The sequence below is a fragment of the Lethenteron reissneri genome, chromosome 46 (assembly GCF_015708825.2).
Source record: "Lethenteron reissneri isolate LAM-NWPU_2019-01 chromosome 46, ASM1570882v1, whole genome shotgun sequence".
NCBI classification, from domain to species: domain Eukaryota; kingdom Metazoa; phylum Chordata; class Hyperoartia; order Petromyzontiformes; family Petromyzontidae; genus Lethenteron; species Lethenteron reissneri.
The window spans coordinates 7208540-7227870 of NC_083824.1; the positions used below are offsets into that span (position 1 = coordinate 7208540).

A 19331-nucleotide genomic window follows, 5' to 3' on the forward strand; every position below is an offset into this window, starting at 1 on the left:
CAGCTCTGGTGGTGGTGGCGGTGGCGGTGATCTTCGTGCCAATTCAGAGCGTTCCGCACCTAATGAATTCAACGGGAACATTACTCATCCATTGTAACGCAGCACCCCGATGGCTGCGTCCGGGGACGATAGGACAGAAAGGGCGTCTATATTTGCGAGACGCGGAGAGAGGTAACCTGAGTCCACGATAGTTAATTGTGTCTATATATATGCGTGTGCGTGCCGAGCTAGGAGCGGTGCGTAATCATCGCCACTGGGGAGACAAAGGCGGCCGTGGCGTGGTGCTGGCCACCCACCCCCTCGTGTGCCGTGTCGGCCTTCGTAGGTGCTGCTCGCTAACAGCACTTGCCCCAACAGTCTGTGAAATCTATACGGGGGATCTTTGTCTTTGTGTGTACGCGTGTGTGTACATGTAGAGGTTAGCGCGCTGCGCTATGAACCCGGCGACCCGAGTTCGATTCCCGCTCACGGCCAACACCAGTGACGATTATTTGAACCGGTTCCGGGCCTCCCCTAGGTCGACTCAGCCTCAAATGAGTACCTTGTGCGGTGTGTAAACATTGCCACTAGGGAGACAAAGGCGGTCGGGCGTGGTGGTGGCCACCCACCTCCTCTCGTGCCGTGTCGGCCTTAATTAGGTGCCCCAACAGTCGGTTAAGGCTACACGGGGAATGTTTGTCTTTATGCGTATGTGTGTGTGTACTTGTATGCGTGTACTTGTATGTGTGTGTATGTGTACGTGTGCGTGTATGTGTGTGTGCGTGTTTGTGTGTATGTGTACGTGTTTGTGTGTATGTGTGTACGTGTTTGTGTGTATGTGTACCTACATCTCTGCTTTATTGACCTGGTCAAGGACTATGATACCATCAGTAGGCCTGAGCTCTGGGTTATTCTTCGTGCTTTCGTAGTCCCTGACCCGCTGCTCACGATCATTACGGACCTTCATGATGGTGAGCGGGCCTAGGTAAAACTACGTGGCCGGGAGTCGGAGCCATTCCCTGTTCACCTTGGGGTGCGACAGGAATGTCGTCTGGCTCTCACATTATTTAACATCTATTTCGGCAACGTAGTTCATGAGGCCTTCAATAGAAGTACCGGAAGAATTTCCATCTGGTACAGATGCAATGCAAGGCTGATCGATGCCCGGGTGTGGTCAAGGGTTGGTCCCCTATTGCTCAAGCATGTGATGTATGCCGATGATCTGGTCATTGCTGCTCACTCAGAGAAGGAGTTGGAGGCGCTGATGCTGAACCGGGAGCTTGCCACTTATCATCAGCCCCACCAAAACTAAGCACCTGCCTCCACGTAGGGCAGTTGTGGAGAAAGTGGAGAGTTTCCCATACCTGGGCAGTGTACTCATGATCGGCTCTGGTTTGGCAGCAGAGGTCTCACTCCGAATCAGTCGAGCGGCAATATATTTTCATTGGTTGCGTAACGCTGTGTGGAAGCTACCTAGTCTGTTGCTCTGCACGAAGCTTCAAGTCTTCTCGACCACAGTCTTTCCCTCCCTTCTCTACGATTGCGAAACGTGGATTCCCCTAATGGAACATTTTCGCCGGTTAGAAACATCCTGGGTTTAACCAGACTGGATTGTGTGAGGAGCTGACATATCCTTGAAAGATCTGGACAAAGTCCAATCGCTGAGCTCCTCCAGCAGGCAAGGCTGCGTTCGCTAGGTCATGTAGCCCGCGTGCCCAGCCACCGCATGCCTAAACAGCTTTTGTTCGGCCGGATCGAGGGGGCTAAACGGACGCAGCACGGGCTAAAGAAGAGATGAAGTGATGTGGTACAGGAGGATGTGGAGCTGAGTGGACTTGCCGATGACTGTTGCCAGCGGTGTCAAGATCGGCCTCTGTGGAGGAGACTCGTGAAGGACGCTACTGGGCAGTTGAGGCAGTCGCCTTCCAACAACAACAGAGGGGGGAGGAGCGACGCTCACAACAACGAGTGGAGTGGCGGGTGGCTAAAGCACAGCAAGTTGGCTCAGTAGGGGGCACAGGTGGTGCATGAACCAGTCATCTCAGTGAGCCGGCCCTTAGTACCTGGGTCTGCCCCGTGACCTCCTGCCAGCGGGCATTCCGACACTTCACGTGGCCTCAACGTGCGCATAGCCTGGCACAAGCGTCGTGGTGACGTCACCACCACTTAGTGGCGAATGGCGGTCGTTATTGTTGTGTACGTGTGTATGTACGTGCATGTGTGTGTAGGCCTGGGGGGGGGTAGTGTAGCGGTTAGCGCGCTGCACTACGAACTTGGCGACCTGGGTTCGATTCCCGCTCACGGCAAACACCAGTGACGATATTCTGAACCGGTCCTGGGCCTCCCCTAGGTCGACTCAGTCTCAAATGAGTACCTGGTGCGGTGTGTAAACATCGCCGCTAGGGAGACAAAGACGGTCGGGCCGTGGTTCTGGCCACCCACCCCCTCGTGTACCGTTCTGGCCTTCATAGGTGCTCGCTAACAACACTTGCCCTTACAGTCTGTTAAGGCTATACGGGGGATCTTTGTCTTTGAATGAACGCACTGACCAGCGTGGTGAAGTGTCGCTCGGCTAGACAGTCTCCATAGCTGTGAATGGTGGGCTGAAGTAGCAACTCATTGGTGCGTTTTGTTCGCGTGACAAACCTCACTGGCTGCGTCGGGTGGTTGGAGGGTTACGACACATTTACACTTACGCGATCTAACCCAAAAAAAAACTTTATTATGATTTTTGTACTACTGTGAAAGAACCCAAAACACAGTGTGGTTCTCAAAAAGATCACATTGACGTTTTGTTAACCATCACTGCGATGCCTCTCGGATGCATGTGTCCTCTGATCCACGAGTTCGTTTTTCCACCTCTTCAGGGTTTATATCCCAACAGGCAACCTCTCCGCACTTTCTTCGCACATCTTTCAGCATCCGATTTTCGATTTAAAGCTTTCGTGACTGCAGAGAATTAATATTCTTGGTTGTTTCAGTAAAGTCACGTAGAAGGTAAATAAAATAATACAAATAAAACAATAAAATTCTCACGACGTTTCGGCCACAATACAGTGTCATCAGTAGAACTCTTTCTTTGTCTTTCCGACAGCCCTGTTCTTCACCTGAGGACGGCTGCTTGCGTTGTGGCCGAAACGTCGTGAGAATTTTATTATGTTTTATTTTTATTATTTTATTATTTCACTTCTACGTGACTTTACCGAAAGAGCCAAGCATATTTCAGCATCCGGTTTCATTCACTTTACACTATCCCCCGAATGCCACAAACATAAGGAAATGTTCATAATATAGTTGTATTTTGTTATATCGCATAAATTAGGGAAATGTGTTTTAAAAAAAATTGATAAAGTTCAACCGAACTAATTAGAGACTCTTGTAAAGGTGTTTCACGTTTTATTTAGGAGTATAACGATGCTTTGATAAACTGATTAAAATTGATTATTCGGCTTATAAAGTATGCATCCAGCCTCTTACCAAATCAGTCTTGGGGGTTTTTAGACGATACTTCACCATGCTGATCAGTGTGGGTTGGTACAGTGGGGGAGGGGGGGCTAAGAACCTGTTCGCTTATCGACCATACTTCACCATGCTGGTCAGTGCAGTGTGGTGATTGGGGGGGGGGGGGCAGGACTGGTTGAGATAACATTGTCAGCCACTGATATGTTAGTTGTGGCCAGGAATCAAATTCAGGTTGGTTGGCTCATACAGCATTGCGCTAACCGCTGTCCCCCCCATCACCCCACAAAATATCTATTTAATGGTACAATAAATATATATTTTTCAGACATTTCATCTTTCCTAAAACTATAGCATATTACTTGAAAAAAAGAGTGTAGTCCACGAACCACTGCACCGCCAATCTGTAATAATATATAAATTAATGTCACCATGATTTTCTGTTCAAGTGAGCATTGGAGTGGTGCCCATCTCCTCATTACAGCCAGTTGTGGAAATTCCACATGCATATGGCAGGAATGAGTCTATGAATAGGAAAGAAAGGGTACACAGTTAAGAATGTCTGACATTCTAAAATAACATTGACAGCATGCAGGACATATTCTCGTGTAATATATTAAAGTAAATTAAAACCAAACGTATGATGTTGTTACTTGCGATGTCATTGATTCATAAATAGACCAGGACCATTAACTCTCGACACCCGAGGGCCTGGATGAATAATGCGGCTGCCTGCATTCAAAACAGAATCTCTTTAATTTTTCCTCCCAACTTTACCTGCAAAATAAATAAATAAAAAGTACATTAATAAATATTCATCATCATCAACAGCCATGATCAATCCACTGCTGGATGAAAACTTCCGCAAGCTACCACCACCAACGCCTTCTCAGAAACCCTGCAATGTAACAATCTACGAACTTTTCTCATTGCTGCTCCATCTCTTCGGCAGGCGTCCTGTCGTGCGCGATCCATTTCTTAGGCTGCCACTTCCATCATCAAATGGAACGTTACAACAACAACAAAACCTTCAAAATTGTCCCAAGATTTTTTTTTATTCGTAAAAACAAACTAAGGAGAGACACATAAGCACCATGTCATCGATTATACATAACGAATAGTCGTAGATGTGATGATTCATTTTCGGAAGGGCACTTGGTTTAGTTCGGCACGCGTACTCAAAACCTTGCTCCGAAACTAAAGACCACCGTCGTAAATATAACAAAAGCCAACGTCTATTTGAACGATAATCATTTATTTTCAAAGTGTGTTTGTTTTTTAAGCTGACAATCATTCATTGCAGATCGCATGATGTATCGCCTGCCTCTGTAACTGCGGTGACATTAATTTTTTGAAGTCGGCAACCATTTAAAAGTAAAATATTAATTCGAAAATTAATTTCGTGAATTTAATTAAGATTTAGGTTGAAAACTTAATTATATATGTAAACACCGACAGTGTAATTTGCCAAGACGAAAAACAAACTTTTCAGTCGGGTAATATTTGTAGCATTATTGACCTCAGCGAAGCTATAAAGCGCGTTAGCTGCAAATTGACTTCTCTTGCTCAACTCCTTATGAAGTTTCATAAAAGGTGACTTAAATTTCTCCAGCCAAATTTTTTTCAGAGATGTCCTTAAGTACTCTTTTGTTTTTTTCGGTAAAGTCACGTAGGTATAAAATACAACAAAAGCCAGTTGACATGTCAGCGGTTAACATTGCAGCAGTTGACATGTCAGCAGAGGTCGCGAACGGGTTTTGATTCCTTACCCGTACCCGTACCCGGCCGTATGGGTACCCGTACGCTACCCGTATCCTACCCGAAATGAGTGACAAACGGTTACTCACCGGTGACTCACGGCCTACCCGTACCCGGCCGCACCAGGGTCGCAAACGGCTACCCGTACCCGTACCCGGCCGGGTATGGGTAGCCAGGTCTCGGGTAGGCTACGGGTATCGGGTACCCGGTTGCGACCTCTGCATGTCAGCAGTTGTCCTGCTGATGACGGTCGCTTGTGTTGCGATCGACACGTTGTGATTAATTTATTTTATTTTATACCCACGTGACTTTACCGAGAGAACCAAAGAGTATGGATCCCTGCAGTCACGAAAACTTCAGATCTAGATTACGTCCTTTGCCCAACTTCAGACTTTAAAAACGTGGTACGTTCACAAGCGGTGATGGAATGAACTCGCACAGTCGCTCGCAGATTTAAAAGAAAAAGCCCAACATTTACATATTAAGTGTTTGCCGGGGAGCACAGAGCTGTAATCCCAATTGCCAAAAAGGATTTAGCATTTTGTTTAATCCACGTATATGTTTAGTTTTTTTATATATGTATTCATATACACATTCAGTACGTACTAAACTCCTTAAAGTGTATCAGCTTACGCAATTTTTACATTGTCTAAATAAACAAAAACATCGGTAAAGTACTGTACTTCTGTTCGTTTCAACAAGATGATTGTTTATACCTAATCAACAATGTACAGACATTTCACATACACACACACACATTAACACATATCCAAAATGTCGCTGTATATACATATTCAGTATGTACAAACCTTTTAATATAGGTGCATGCAGAGGATGCTATGAATTCCAAAACAGAATAGCGTGACCAACGCCTTGGAGGTTCATACCAGGACATAGCAAAGAACGTTTTGTAGACGTAATCTGCGATGTGTGGGACACGTCTGCAGGATGGAAGAGGGCAGGTCACCAAAACAGGCATCGAAGTGGCACCCAGAGGTCGACAAGAAATGGTAAGACCTAATGCGAGATGGTGGTGGTGATGATGATGAGACTGTGGTCCGTCAAGGATGTGTTAACCATTGAACAAGGCGAAGACCTACAGTCAGATCGCGGTGGTACGATGAGACTGCAAGAGCAGACCTTTGCAGGACAGGTGCTAACTTTGGTACAACTATAGAGATGTAGCAGAAGGGGAGAATGCAAATGGTGTGGTGTCGTGGCATCATCAGCCTTGACCATTATGACCTTTTGGTAACACTCTGCATGCAAACCAAATGTATGCAAATATTACTCAGCCTCGCGTTGGAATTGTTGAATAATCATGAGTGCCCAACCGAAAAAAACAAGTGTCCTTCCTTGCACCCAACTGTGTTGCCAAAACCATTAGCATTCCCACAGGGGGGTTCCGCATTCGGGCAGAATGCTGAAAGTAAAAGCACAAACTGCAGCAATTCATGCGCGAGATAAATTAACCGGCGATGTAGTAATTATTCCAAAGTGCCTTCTGTCGCATATTGTTGTTGGTATTCCATTGGAACCTCATTTGCCAGTAAAAAATATGATAATTGTTTTTTTACCCTTCTTTCTGGCAACAAAACTGACATGTTTGCATAGACGACAATACCTGCAGTCATAATGCAAACAAAAAACATAACTCTGATAATGTATGCACTGTCCTTGAATTTGATTGGTCCACACCCGAGACAGCTTTCCTTAGAGCCTAGTCTCACATGGGTTGGACCAGATGACGCCAAAAGGCGCACAACTCAAAAATAATGCACCATCAGAGTATGAGAGCTCGGGGTAAGCATTTCCACCATTGGAACCTCATTTTCCAGTAAAAAATATGATAATTGTTTTTTTACCCTTCTATCTGGCAACAAAACTGACACCTTTTTTACAAGGAGTCATGTTTGCATAGATCACAATACCTGCAGTCATAATGCAAACAAAAAACATAACTCTGATCATGTATGCACTGTGTAAATGCTTACCCCGAGCTCTCATACTCTGATGGTGCATTGTCTTTGAGTTGTGTGCCTTTTGGCGTCATCTGGTCCAACACCAGGTGAGACTAGGCTCTAAGAAAAGCTGTCTCGGGTGTGGACCATTCAACTTCAAGGACAGTGCATACATTATCAGAGTTGTGTTTTTTGTTTGCATTATGACTGCAGGTATTGTGGTCTATGCAAACATGACTCCTTGTTAAAAAAAATTGTTGCCAGATAGAAGGGTAAAAAAACAATTATCGTTGTTGGTATTGTAGAACAAACAATTCTTATTTATTCTTCTTGTTCTTCTTCTATGTTTCATTTCTTCCATAAATTCACTGAGCTGAAATGATGCAGTCATTAACATAAAGTGGCCACTCAGAGGAACATTGGGGCCTTCATTATTAACCCAGTCGAGTGAGGTTGCTGCCGCGGGTGTAAGATTTAGCACAATAGAGCTACGATCCGGAGATTGTAGATCCGATCCTCCGGCGCGGCAGTTGAAACGGTGCAGGTTTATTAAATGTCCAACGGCGAAACGTCTGTCCACCCAACGGTACAAACGGGTTCACGGGCCTCGTGTGGTGGGGTAAAGTGAGGGCACTCTCACCTCTATCCAAGATGGTCTGGCCAGCGTGGAGGAGTAGGCCAATTACCTTCTAAAGGGTCCCGCTTTGAAGTGGAGGCCTTGCCACCGACAGTGGTGTGAGCAAGCAATTGCTGGGCTGTGCCTTCACACACTCGACTATGTTTTGTCATTTGGGGTTTGTTTTTGTGTGTCATTGTGATGGTCGTATCTAGCACTCACTCGGGCCACATGTCATGCTGGCAGCACTTTTCATCGAATAAATTGATACACTCGCCCTAAAAAGCAGCACGACGCAGTGAAATGATCAATTATGATCGAGGACATATTAGCCTGCGCCGAAACAGATGACGATAAGTGGAAGAAAATTTTTTAATTACATTTATTAAATCACTTCTTGTCTTTATTTCAACACCCTCATGAATCGAGCCTTAATCACGACTTCCTGGATAAAGTATTCGACCCTAGATTTCCTGTGTGCCTTCAACCAAAGTATTTACTGCACTCAATATGCTTACGTTCTCTGACTCATCTCAGCTTCCAATAATCGATAGTTTCCCGTCAGGCTCATAAAGGTTACTTAACTTTTACTACTATAGGAAACTGTTTGTATTATTAATATTATTAATATTGAGTGAGTTCAAAAGAAAATGTTTAATATAATATATCTTTGCCTTTCATTCACTGCCTTTTTTTCCAATACGAGGCACGAGAAATAGCTCCGCTTATTTGAAGCAAAATACATTCGTACGAGTAGAGAGCCTCGCAGTTGCCAATGCACGGGATATCGCTGGGCAGAAGCACCGCGCAAATGCGGTTCAAAGCGTTGCATTTAGCAGTCGTGTCCGAACCGCCTATAACTGGATGTAGTCCTTGACATGCAGTTTCCATTTCAATGGAAACATTAACAAAGAAACTGTTCCCCAAATGCATTCGACGGACGATGCAGGGCACACGCATCTCTCTTCATTTCACAGGTCGAACAAGAATTGTGAAAGGATGCATGCAACTCTTTTCACTCCCTCCCTTTCCATTTTCCCAATATTACTTTTATTTGAATAAATGGCACTTATTCGAATAGCAAAAGTGAATAGGAAAACCCTTGTAGTACTCCAACACTTAGAATATTGTTTCTATTGCGTGAAACATCAAATACATTTAAAACATTCCCAGCATTGGCAATCTGCCAATTTATGAAAGCCTCCCCATACCATGTGTGGCAGTTTTATCTTACCATACTTCACCAATCTGCTCAATCCGGGGATGGTGAAGGGGAGAAGAGGCAGGACCCGTTCTGATATCCCATACAACTGATCTTGGCTGCCGCTCGGAATCAAACATTGGTTTTCGGGGTTCCAAGCTCAGTACACTGCCCACTATACCACCGCTGTGGTTGAAACTATCTGCAGTATGAAATGAATGCTGTAAATATCCATTGACTGAGTTGATGCATATGCTTCCCATGCTACTTTGACAGACAGCTGACCATAACAATTAAACTCTGTTTTATGAGCCGTTCAATTTTTCATTCGGAATGAGCGATGCAACAGACAAAGATCCCCCCCCCCCCATATAGACTTAACAAACTGTCGGGGCAAGTGCTTTTATCGAGTACTTCGCCATGTTCCTGCACCTCCAGATGCAGTCGACGTAGATACGTGCACGCACAACGCAGAGCTGTCCAAACGAGCGAGTTTGATTTGTGCCAAGCGCACATTTGTGAGATAGGGGGACAACATTGAGAAGTAGTTTTTGAAAAACCGTCCACGTGTCAAAGGGGATGAAAACACATTGAGAATACGCACGGGGATGGGAGCGAGCCCGATGCGGCGATGACAGCTGTCGCAGAGACGACAGCGGAAACAACTTAACACAGTTCAGGTTATCTTCTTTGATATTTGTCATTGCTTCGTTTTTTTGGTTCACCTTCAATTACCTTGGGGTTTGCCACTAAGCCGGCCAGCCCAAATCTCCCTTGGCTAACTGACCTCCTATTCCCCTCGACACTTGAGTTCTTTCACACATCCCGCCTTCGCAAAGAGCACGACGCGATTCAGGAAACCTATCCGCACTTGCCAGAAATCAAACAGAGCGCTGTAATCGCCCAATCAGCAATAGATCGGTAGATAGTGAGATAGAAAGAGGGAGTTCATGGACCAAGTGATCTGGGCACGGGGGGGGGGGGTGGGCCCACCTCACCCCTGTGTCAAATCATCTTCATGTTGTAGCGGCGCGGCCGGGTGGCGTCCAGCATGTACTCGTCGGGCTTGCGGGGCGGAACGTACTCGATCTCCACGTTGGTCTTGTGCTTGCCCTTGCCCCTGCTCCACAGGAAGAGGATGAGCAGGCAGAAGAGCACGACCCCCAGGAAGGTGAAGCAGCCCATGGCCGTGGCCACGAGGATCGTGGTGAGGTCCAGCGGGAAGCCCAACCCGCCACGGCCGCCCGTCGCCCCCCCAGCGCCGCCGCCGCTCCCGTTGCCCGCCGCCATGTCGGCCGCCGCGTGCGCCAGCAGCGACGCGTTGCCCGAGCCCAGGCCCGACCCGCCGACCAGGAGGTGAACCGTGGCGCTGTCGTTGCCCGCCACGTTGCTGGCGACGCACGTGTACCGCCCGCCATCGTGCAGCTGCGCGTGCCGGATCTGGAGGCTGCCGTCGGGCAGGAGGCTGAGGCGGCCATTCCGCCTCGTCGGCGCTGGTGCCGCTCTCCTCTGCGGCAGCTCCCAGATCTTACGGGGCGCCGGGTCACCCTCGGCTGTGCAGGACAGCTTCACGATCTGGCCCTCCTTGACGGAGTAGGTGCGCTGCTTGGGGCCGACAATCCTGGGCTTCTTGCAGACGAAGTACGGGAGGAATTTGTTGGACGCGACACTGCCGAACTCGATGTCCTGCAAGTAGTCGGCGGTGTAGCAGACGGGCGGGCTGTCGTCAAAGCGCAGCATGTAGAGCCGCTTCGTCAGCCACAGCAGACGGCAGTCACACACGAGCGGGTTCTCGTTGATGTACAGAGCATCCAAAACGTCCACGGAGTGGAACGCTTTCTCTTCCAACGTCATCAGGTTGTTACCCGACACGTTGACGATCTTCATCTCGGCTAGGCCCCGGAAGGCGTAAGGATCGATGCTACTGAGCTGAGCCTCGGCGACGCAAAGGTGCCTCAGATGGCGTAGCGTCTCAAAGGCGTCCGCCTTGATCGTGCCCAGAGGATTGTAGGACAGGTTGAGGAATCGGAGATACTGCAGTGGCCTAAGAGCGTCGCTGGGCACTGCCGAGAGATTGGTGTTGGTTACGGTGAGCGACGTCACATTGAGGCCGTAGAGGCTGTTTTTCGAGAGCTTCTCGAGCATGGGCCAGTTGTCGATTTCCAACATCTGCAGCTGGAAGAGCTTCCTGAAGGAGTAGTCCTGCAGCGTGGCAATGTTGAGGTAGCGCAGCCTCAGCATGAGCAGGCTGGACAGGTGGGTCAGGGCCTCGGTGGGCACGGCCGTCAGGTTGCACTTCTCCACCGTCAGCTCCTCCAGGCTCTGCAGGCCGCTGAAGGCCTGGTGCGAGATGTACACCAGGTCGTTGTCGCCGACCTCCAGCTTCCTCAGACTGACGAGGTCCTGGAAGACGTAGTCCAGGAGGATGACGATCTTGTTCTCGCTGATGTCCAGGTGGGTCAGGTTGGTGAGCCCGTCGAAGGTTCCTATCTGCAGCAGCCGCAGGCGGTTGCTCCTGAGCCTGAGCGACTGCAGGTAGGGGAGGTTGTTGAACGCCCCGGGCTCGACGGTGGCGATGACGTTCTCGTTCAGTTCCAGTTCCTCGAGCTCGGGGAAGGCCGCAAAGTCGTCTGTGTCGACGCACTTGAGGCGGTTCTTGCTCAGGTCCAAGACACGCGTCTCGCTCGGGATGCCCTCGGGGATGGCGGAGAGGCGTCGCCGGTGGCATACCACCGACTTCTCGAGGACGTCGCATTCGCAGCGCGGCGGGCAGCACCGGCCCGTCATCAACAGGGCGGCCATCGCCAGCAGCACGCACGGCAGGGAGGCCCGCGGGCAGCTGTCGCTGGCAAGCCTTCGAGCGCCAGGGGAAGACATTTTGGCGACCGAGCGACGGGCCTCGAAGCTGCGGAAACAGCGCACAGGGAAACGGTACAATTATATATCCAAACGATTGCTCGTCTTTAACTGTGCATATGAATAAACAGCATTGATGCAACATATTTAGCAAAAGTTTAATTTTAATGCACTCTGAAGACTAGCGTCATAACAAAGGCAGAAAAAAGAGTGCCTGATTTAGAATATCGCATCAACAATTTCAGCATTTTGTAGCATCAAGCCACTGACGATAATTAAAAACTAAACACTATAATGCCAGCGTTTGCCACAAGCTGTTCAGTCAATTCGGATTGTAGATTAGAACAATCGGCTGCGTTTTGATGCTACACTTGTTATCCTTTCTGTATTGGGTAGAAATTATAATACCATAAGCACCATTTTCCACGCTGATGGTGGAAATAAATTTTATCAGTCATACCAAGGTATTGTGAACAGCATTTGTTTTTGCATTTGCTGGGAAGAGCGTGACGTTTTGATATTTTTTGGCACACAGTTCCAATAGTCGTGTATTGACACATACACTTTCCTAAAAAAAGTGGCTCTTTATTGGGTTAGTTATTGATTTAAACTAAACTTTTTTTTAAATCAGGTCAAGCCTACTGAGCTATATAGCTCTTTTTTTAGAAGTGTCCTGGCCACAAATGATACATCGACGAAGTGGCTTATCATGTGGAAATGTATAGTAGCCAAATACTGTACGTTTCCAAATGTGGAAAGAAAACTCGGAGGACCTGGATAAAAATCGATGTGACCACAGGGAGAGCATGCAAACTCCAAGCATACAAGTGCCTTGGACGGCATCAAACCCATGATCTCCGGTATACCAGGCGAGGTAGTTAACATCTCGCCACCAGGGTACCCTCATTGAATGGATGCTGCCGCAGCATCGTAGTCTCAGCACAGAGATTGAGCCGCGGGTTCGACCTCCTGGCGCGGCAGTTAAAACAATGGTGCAGGTTTCTTAAATTCCCCCCTCTGCCTCTACCCACCCAGCCGTACACGTGGGTTACCACCAGTTAGTCGATAGCACCATGGTGGCGAGATGTTAACTGCCTCACCTGGCACGAATGAGGTTGTGAGTTTGATCCCGATCCTGGTGCCTGCTGTATAATTGTAGATTGCATGTTCTCTCCGTGGTCAAGTGGATTTTGCTCCGGGTCCTCCAGTTTTTCCTTCCACATTTAGAATCAACGTCCATCTTCTTGGTTCTTTCGGTAAAGTCACGTAGAAGGAAAATAATAAAATAATAACAAGTAAACCCATAAAAACAAAGTTTTTCACTCTAAATCCTTTATATGCGTGGCGGCTAGAGTCCTCTCGTCCTCTGGCTTGAAATGGCTGCAATCTATGGGTCAGATGATTGTCTGCCAGTATTGAACAATTGGTAATTAAATATTTAATTTGTTTCCCTAAACAGTGTAAAATTTTGGAAAAAAAATTTCACGAAAATTAATTGTCACACACAACGAGTCTGTGTGGAAAATGTCAGCTCGATTGGATCACGGGAAGTGGGTTAAAAAACGAGCGAAATATTTGCACGGTCATAAGCAAGCAAGCGAACTTAATTTAAAGGATTTAAAATATATTCGCCTGTGGAGGACGCGGGGATCGATCCCGCGACCTTTGGCATAGGAAGCGAGGGCGCTACCAACTGCGCTACTCCGCCACGGCCTGTGGATGGGTTACGCTCTGGGCTCCTATACTGTGACGTTCAGCCAAAGCCATGAATGAGTTCTATTTGAATAAATGTAAAATATTTTTTTTTTGCCTAAAAAGTGTAAAAAAAAATTTTTTTTTTTTCACGAACATTAATTGTCTGTCACAACGAGTCTGTGTGGAAAATGTCTGCTCGATTGGATCACGGGAAGTGGGTTAAAAAACGACCGAAAGATTTGCACGGTCGTAAGCAAGCAAGCAAGCACGCAAGCAAGCAAGCACGCAAGCAAGCACGCAAGCAAGCAAGCAAGCGAACTTAATATAAAGGCTTTAAAAATAAAACATAATAAAATAATTCTCACGACGTTTCGGCCACAACGCAAGCAGCCGTCTTCAGGTGAAGAACAGGTCTGTCAGACTCTGTCTACTTGACAGACCTGTTCTTTTTTCCTTCTACGTGACTTTACCGAAAGAACCTAGAAGATGAATCCCTGCAGTCACGAAAGCTTTAAATCGAAAATCAACGTCCATTTAGAGTATTTGGCTGCTATAAATGCCCACGTGATAAGCAACGTCGTTGAGCTATCATTTGTGGCCAGGTCGCTTCTGAAAAGAGCTATATAGCCCACTGGGCCTTACCTGGTAAAAAACAAGGAATTGTAGGTCACGTGTGGTGGAGGGAAATGTGAGTACTCCCACTTATTCCAAAACGTCTGGCCAGTGTGGAAGAATAGGTCAAATGCCCTGTGGAGGGGCTCGCGAGAGTACCCTATAGTGGAGAGCCTTCTGCCAGCAGTGGTTCTGAGCAAGAAATTGCAGGGCTGCACCTTAACATTACTTTGAAAGACCTGTTTTCCAAAAAAGTGTTTTAATTTCCCAATCCCTGCTAGGGTCATGTTTTGGGCAGCGTCAGTGCAGCAGTTCACATGCTGCGCATTTGAACAACACGGTGACCTGAGTTGGATTCCTGAGCGAGGTCAACATCAGTGGCGAGTGACATCTACATGGTCCCATCCTCTCCCACTTCACCAACCCACTCTGAGCAGCAAGGTAAAGTAAGGTCAAATAAGAATGTTTCATGACAAAGATATGTTGGACGGCCTTTGCATTTAAATATAATGCCTTTAAAGCCATTTGTTAATCTATTGTTGGATGAAGGCCTCCCCACGCCAAGAGGTGTTATTTGACCATACTTCTCCTTGCTGGTCAGTTTTGGATGGTGAAGGCAGGGAGGGGATAATAAACCTGCACATTTTTTCAACTGCCGCGCCTGGAGGTTGAACCGGCGGCTCGATCTCTGTGTTGAGACCACGACGCTGCGGCAGCATCCATTCAATAAGGGTACCACGGTGGCGAGATGTTAACTACCTCGCCTGGTATACGGGAGGTCATGGGTATGATGCCGTCCAAGGCACCTGTATGCCTGGAGTTTGCATGCTCTCCCAGTGGTCACATCGATTTTTTTCCAGGTCACACACACACAGGTTCTCTGTAGTGCAGGCTCAGTGAATTGGTAGTATCATACAACAATGGTTTTTTGCTGCACCAGTTATAAAAACAACACACACACAAGCTCTCTGTAGCGAAGCCTCAGTGAATTGGTCCCAGAGACACTCAGAAACATTCATATGCATGCGAGCATTTTAAACTAATGATATACAAACCCTCATGCGCAGCACATTCACAACACATGGCATTAAAATAATTGGATGCAATTGGCTGAAAACAATGTAAAGGACAAAACCAGTGGGACGTTACAGTCTGAAAATACGTTACTTCATATCGTTATCATCATTAGCCATTGTCTATCCACTGCTTGATGAAGGCCTTTCCATGCCATCGCAATCAATCATGCAATGCCGTATGCTCCTCTCGCACTCCCGTCACGTTAACTGCCGTGACCCCTCGTCGCTCCATCTCCGCGGCGGTGACCTCTCAACATTCCCTCTCCTTTGGCTGTCACTCCACCGCCAGTCTCATCGGCCACGTCGCCCTTGCGAGCGGTGTGTGTTCTGCCCAAATCGAGGTTGTTGTTGGGTTTTTTTCTTCACAATGCTATCTCATCTTCTTGGTGCTTTCGGTAAAGTCACGTAGAATGGAAATGATAAAAAAATAAAATAAAAATAAATAACGTATTATGATTATGATATTATATTATTTACATAACAAACTAATGTATTATGATTATTATATTATATTATGTTTTATTTTATTATTTTATTATTTCAATTCTACGTGACTTTACCGAAAGAACCAAGAAGATGAAGCCTTGCAGTCACGAAAGCTTTAAATCGAAATTTAATGCCATCTCATTTGCCACGTCCGTCTCCCGAGTGCATCCAATGACTCTTTGAGGGTGGCCAAAAGCTTCATCATCTAATTACTGCCATCGCCATGGAACATTTACGAATAATAAGTACACTTGCTGGAATGTATTATGATTTTTTGGATAGTTTCATAAAATATTTTGCAGTTGTAGGTAGAATTACCGTGATATTTTTTTTCACAAATACAATAATTTACATTTTCACGATTAGACGGTTATGAAGACATCAGTTTCCCATAACTTTGTAATCGTGTTACTCTATATTTTATTGTCGTGCATCACTGTGCTTCCAGAATCAATACAGATAACTTGAAGAAAGCTTTTGCCGCGGGTAACCCAACATAAGCCTGCCACAAGGCGTTTAATCACTGCAACTTTACAGCCTGTGAAGCTTAGAGCTCGCACGCTGCTAATTAAATGGGAATCAATTAAATAGACTGCTAAAAATTCTGAGCACGTGTCACGTAAGTGTGCCATCAGTTTACGCCACAAAACGGTATGAAAAGCACCCATTTTAATAGATGAGAGCGATTATCTAGAAGCGTTATTGCTGTGCTTTTGTGACTTCGTAATTATTTTGTTAGGAGGTAAAACACACCTTTTTTCACGAGCAACGACGATCAATACATCGCGGTATATATATATATTTTTTGGCAAAAGATAACATACGATCGTCACGCATTTTATATCGGCCAATATAAACTATCAAACGAAACCTAATTGTTTTTATTTTACCAGGTAAGGCCCACGGAGCTGTATAGCTCGTTTTCAGAAGCAACCTGGCCACAAATTACAGCTCAATAAAGTGGCGTATCATGTGGAAATGTTTAGCAGCCAAACACTCGAAACGCGAGTCGATTCTAATTGTGGAGGGAAAAACCAGAAAACCCGGAGAAAAATCCACTCGACTATGGAGAGCACGTGCAAACTTCAAAAATACAGGCATCGTCAGGGTCGGGATCAAACCCACAAACCTCCTGTATACAAGACGAGGCAGTTAACATCTCGCCACCGTGACGCCTAATATACATCACGGCATTGCCATAATGTGACGACCCCAGTATTTTTTAACACAAGAGTCGTTCAATCCCGACGGTCGTGTTTAGTCTCCGACAATCTGCACATAATTCGTTCGCAACGAACAACTGAATAACGCCAGCGATAGGAAGTGCGGCGCGTGTTTAAAACATTCCGCTTACCTTCACAGCGAATTGCCGGTTGTCACCGTTGTGACAAGTGGAGTAGCCGTCAGCCAGTCTCGCTGCCTCCTCTGAACCCCTAGTCACTCTAAAGTGGCATTGTATGTTGTGGACCCAGGAGGCAGCGAGCCCAGTGACTCACGGCAGCGTGGCTATAATGGGATTGGAAAATGCCAGGTGTTTACACACCAGCTGCTACAACCACCGGTATATTGTTACAAGTTCCTGACGACACCTCTCTAAACGTCCCTGGAGGCGCTGCGCGACTTTTTAACATTATTATTTAAATGCCACGCCATTGTATTATTAGCCCTGTAACGTAGGGACTGCAAGAGCAAAATATGCTTGTTGGTAGTTTGAGACTAGAGCACGTGCCACAGGGAAGTGGAATATCCATCCAGTCGTGGTTGAGTGCCAATGGGCGAGACAGTCACCTCTTCCACCCCCCCCCCAAACATAATGCTCGTTTGGCTAGAACAAATCTGAGAACAGAGGTGGAAGTTCCACGTTATCATGACAGGGCGAGTCAGTCCACCAGTGCAGCTGCTGTGTTTTTCCCACAAGTTGGTACGTCTTGACTTGCATCCCACTGGGACTTTTGCACACAGTGTTGGTGTACGGTGCTTTTTCTGCAATATTTTGCTGTCTTTTCTTGGATTTTCTGTTTGCACATAGTCACTTCAAGATGTTTTCTTGTTCATGTTTTAGTTTTTTGTTTGTTGCGGTTGCACCCGATTCAAGAGCCGAATGGCTCACAGGGCTATACCTAATAAATGAACTTGAACTTGAGAGATGATGGGCTGAGTCGATGTTAACTTCTTCCTGCCTTCGGCACTCAACCCACTGCTGTGCCAAATGGATGGAGAGGGCCACTGCCTCAATATTTGTTTTCGATGGCGACAATGATTTTCCATTTATTTTGTCTTTCGGCTTTAATATTCACATCAGTGTAATGTATTATAATATCATGTTTAAATAAATAAATACATCTCTAGGTGATGTATTGACTGTCATGGGACCCTGTGACCCTTGTAGTCAGTAGCGACAGCTACGCTCACACAAATATTATATATAAAATTCCTGAAAAGATCCATGACCATGAATTGACACATTCCTTGTCATCGCCAAGAACGTAAATAAGAGCGTTTGACACTTCACGTGGCCTCAAAGCTCACCTAGCCGAGCCTGGTTAATAGTTTGATGGAAGGACAGTCCCTGGGAATACCCAGTGTTGCAGGCTTGGAGCACAAGCTAGTCAAGGGAATGACAGTACAAGCAATGGATTCGTTACTAGTACAGCAACACTAGTGTGTTGGAGAGCCAAGCCACAACATTTACAATCTGAGTACGACGTTTCGCCAGTAATTACAACTAGCGAAACGTCGTACTCAAGATTGTAAATGTTGTAGCTTGGCTTTCCATCACACCGGTGTGCTGTACTGGTAACGAATTGGCATCTTCTGTTTTCGTGACAAAACTTACTAAATAGTTGTGTCGGGTGGTGGCGGGCTTAACGACACATTTATATATTTACGAGATCTCACACAAAAAAGCTGTATTATGGATATAGGTCGCGAAAGCCTACGTGTTAAACTCAGCAATGGACTCAGTTTAACACGGCAGGCTTTCGCGACCAATATTATTCATAATCAACGTTTTTGGGTTTAGATCGCGTTATTTATAAATGTGTCAGTAACCCTCCACCACCCGACACGGCCAATCAGTAAAAAAGTGTCACGTTGACAAAAGACAATTAGTTCACTGCTTTAGCCCACCGGTGTGTTGAAGCGTGAAACCACAACAATTTACAATTTGAGTACGACGTTTCGCTGGTAATTGCATCCAGCATCATCAGACACAGCAGAGCCTCACCATTCTGGCGAATTGCCCGATGATGCTGGATGCAATTACCAGCGAAACGTCGTACTCAAATTGTAAAATGATGTGGTTTCACGCTTCAACACACCGGTGGGCTAAAGCAGTGAACTAATTGTCTTTTGTCAACGTGACACTTTGTTACTGATTGGCCGTGTCGGGTGGTGGAGGGTTACGACACATTTATAAATAATGCGATCTAAACCCAAAAACGTTGATTATGAATCAGCAATGGATTTTTGGACACGTGAAGAGTGATTTGGTTTCCAGGCCCGAAGTGAAATGGTAAATAGTGTTCTGTCTTTTGGCCAAATGTATGAAATTGCAAAAACAATCTAATTTCATACATTTTGCTATGTTAAAATACACGCTTCACTGTGTACGTAATGCATATTTAAAGGTA

The 19331-nt window shown here is 46.2% G+C and overlaps 1 protein-coding gene across 4 annotated transcripts in view; it reads right to left on the reverse strand.

Annotated features, from left to right (window-relative positions):
* Positions 1-7409: 7409 nt before the first annotated feature.
* The window catches only part of LOC133354270 (leucine-rich repeat and immunoglobulin-like domain-containing nogo receptor-interacting protein 1), a 114496-nt gene continuing 102574 nt past the window's right edge, over positions 7410-19331 (reverse strand). For 3 of the 4 annotated variants that reach the window (XM_061570981.1, XM_061570984.1, XM_061570983.1), the window contains one exon: positions 7410-11879. In XM_061570981.1, the coding sequence (XP_061426965.1) occupies positions 9980-11851 (1872 nt within the window). In that variant the 5' untranslated portion in view covers positions 11852-11879 and the 3' untranslated portion in view covers positions 7410-9979. Of the gene's footprint in view, positions 11880-17053; positions 17192-19331 lie in introns of those variants that run through there. The other variant, XM_061570982.1, reaches the window with a different exon arrangement.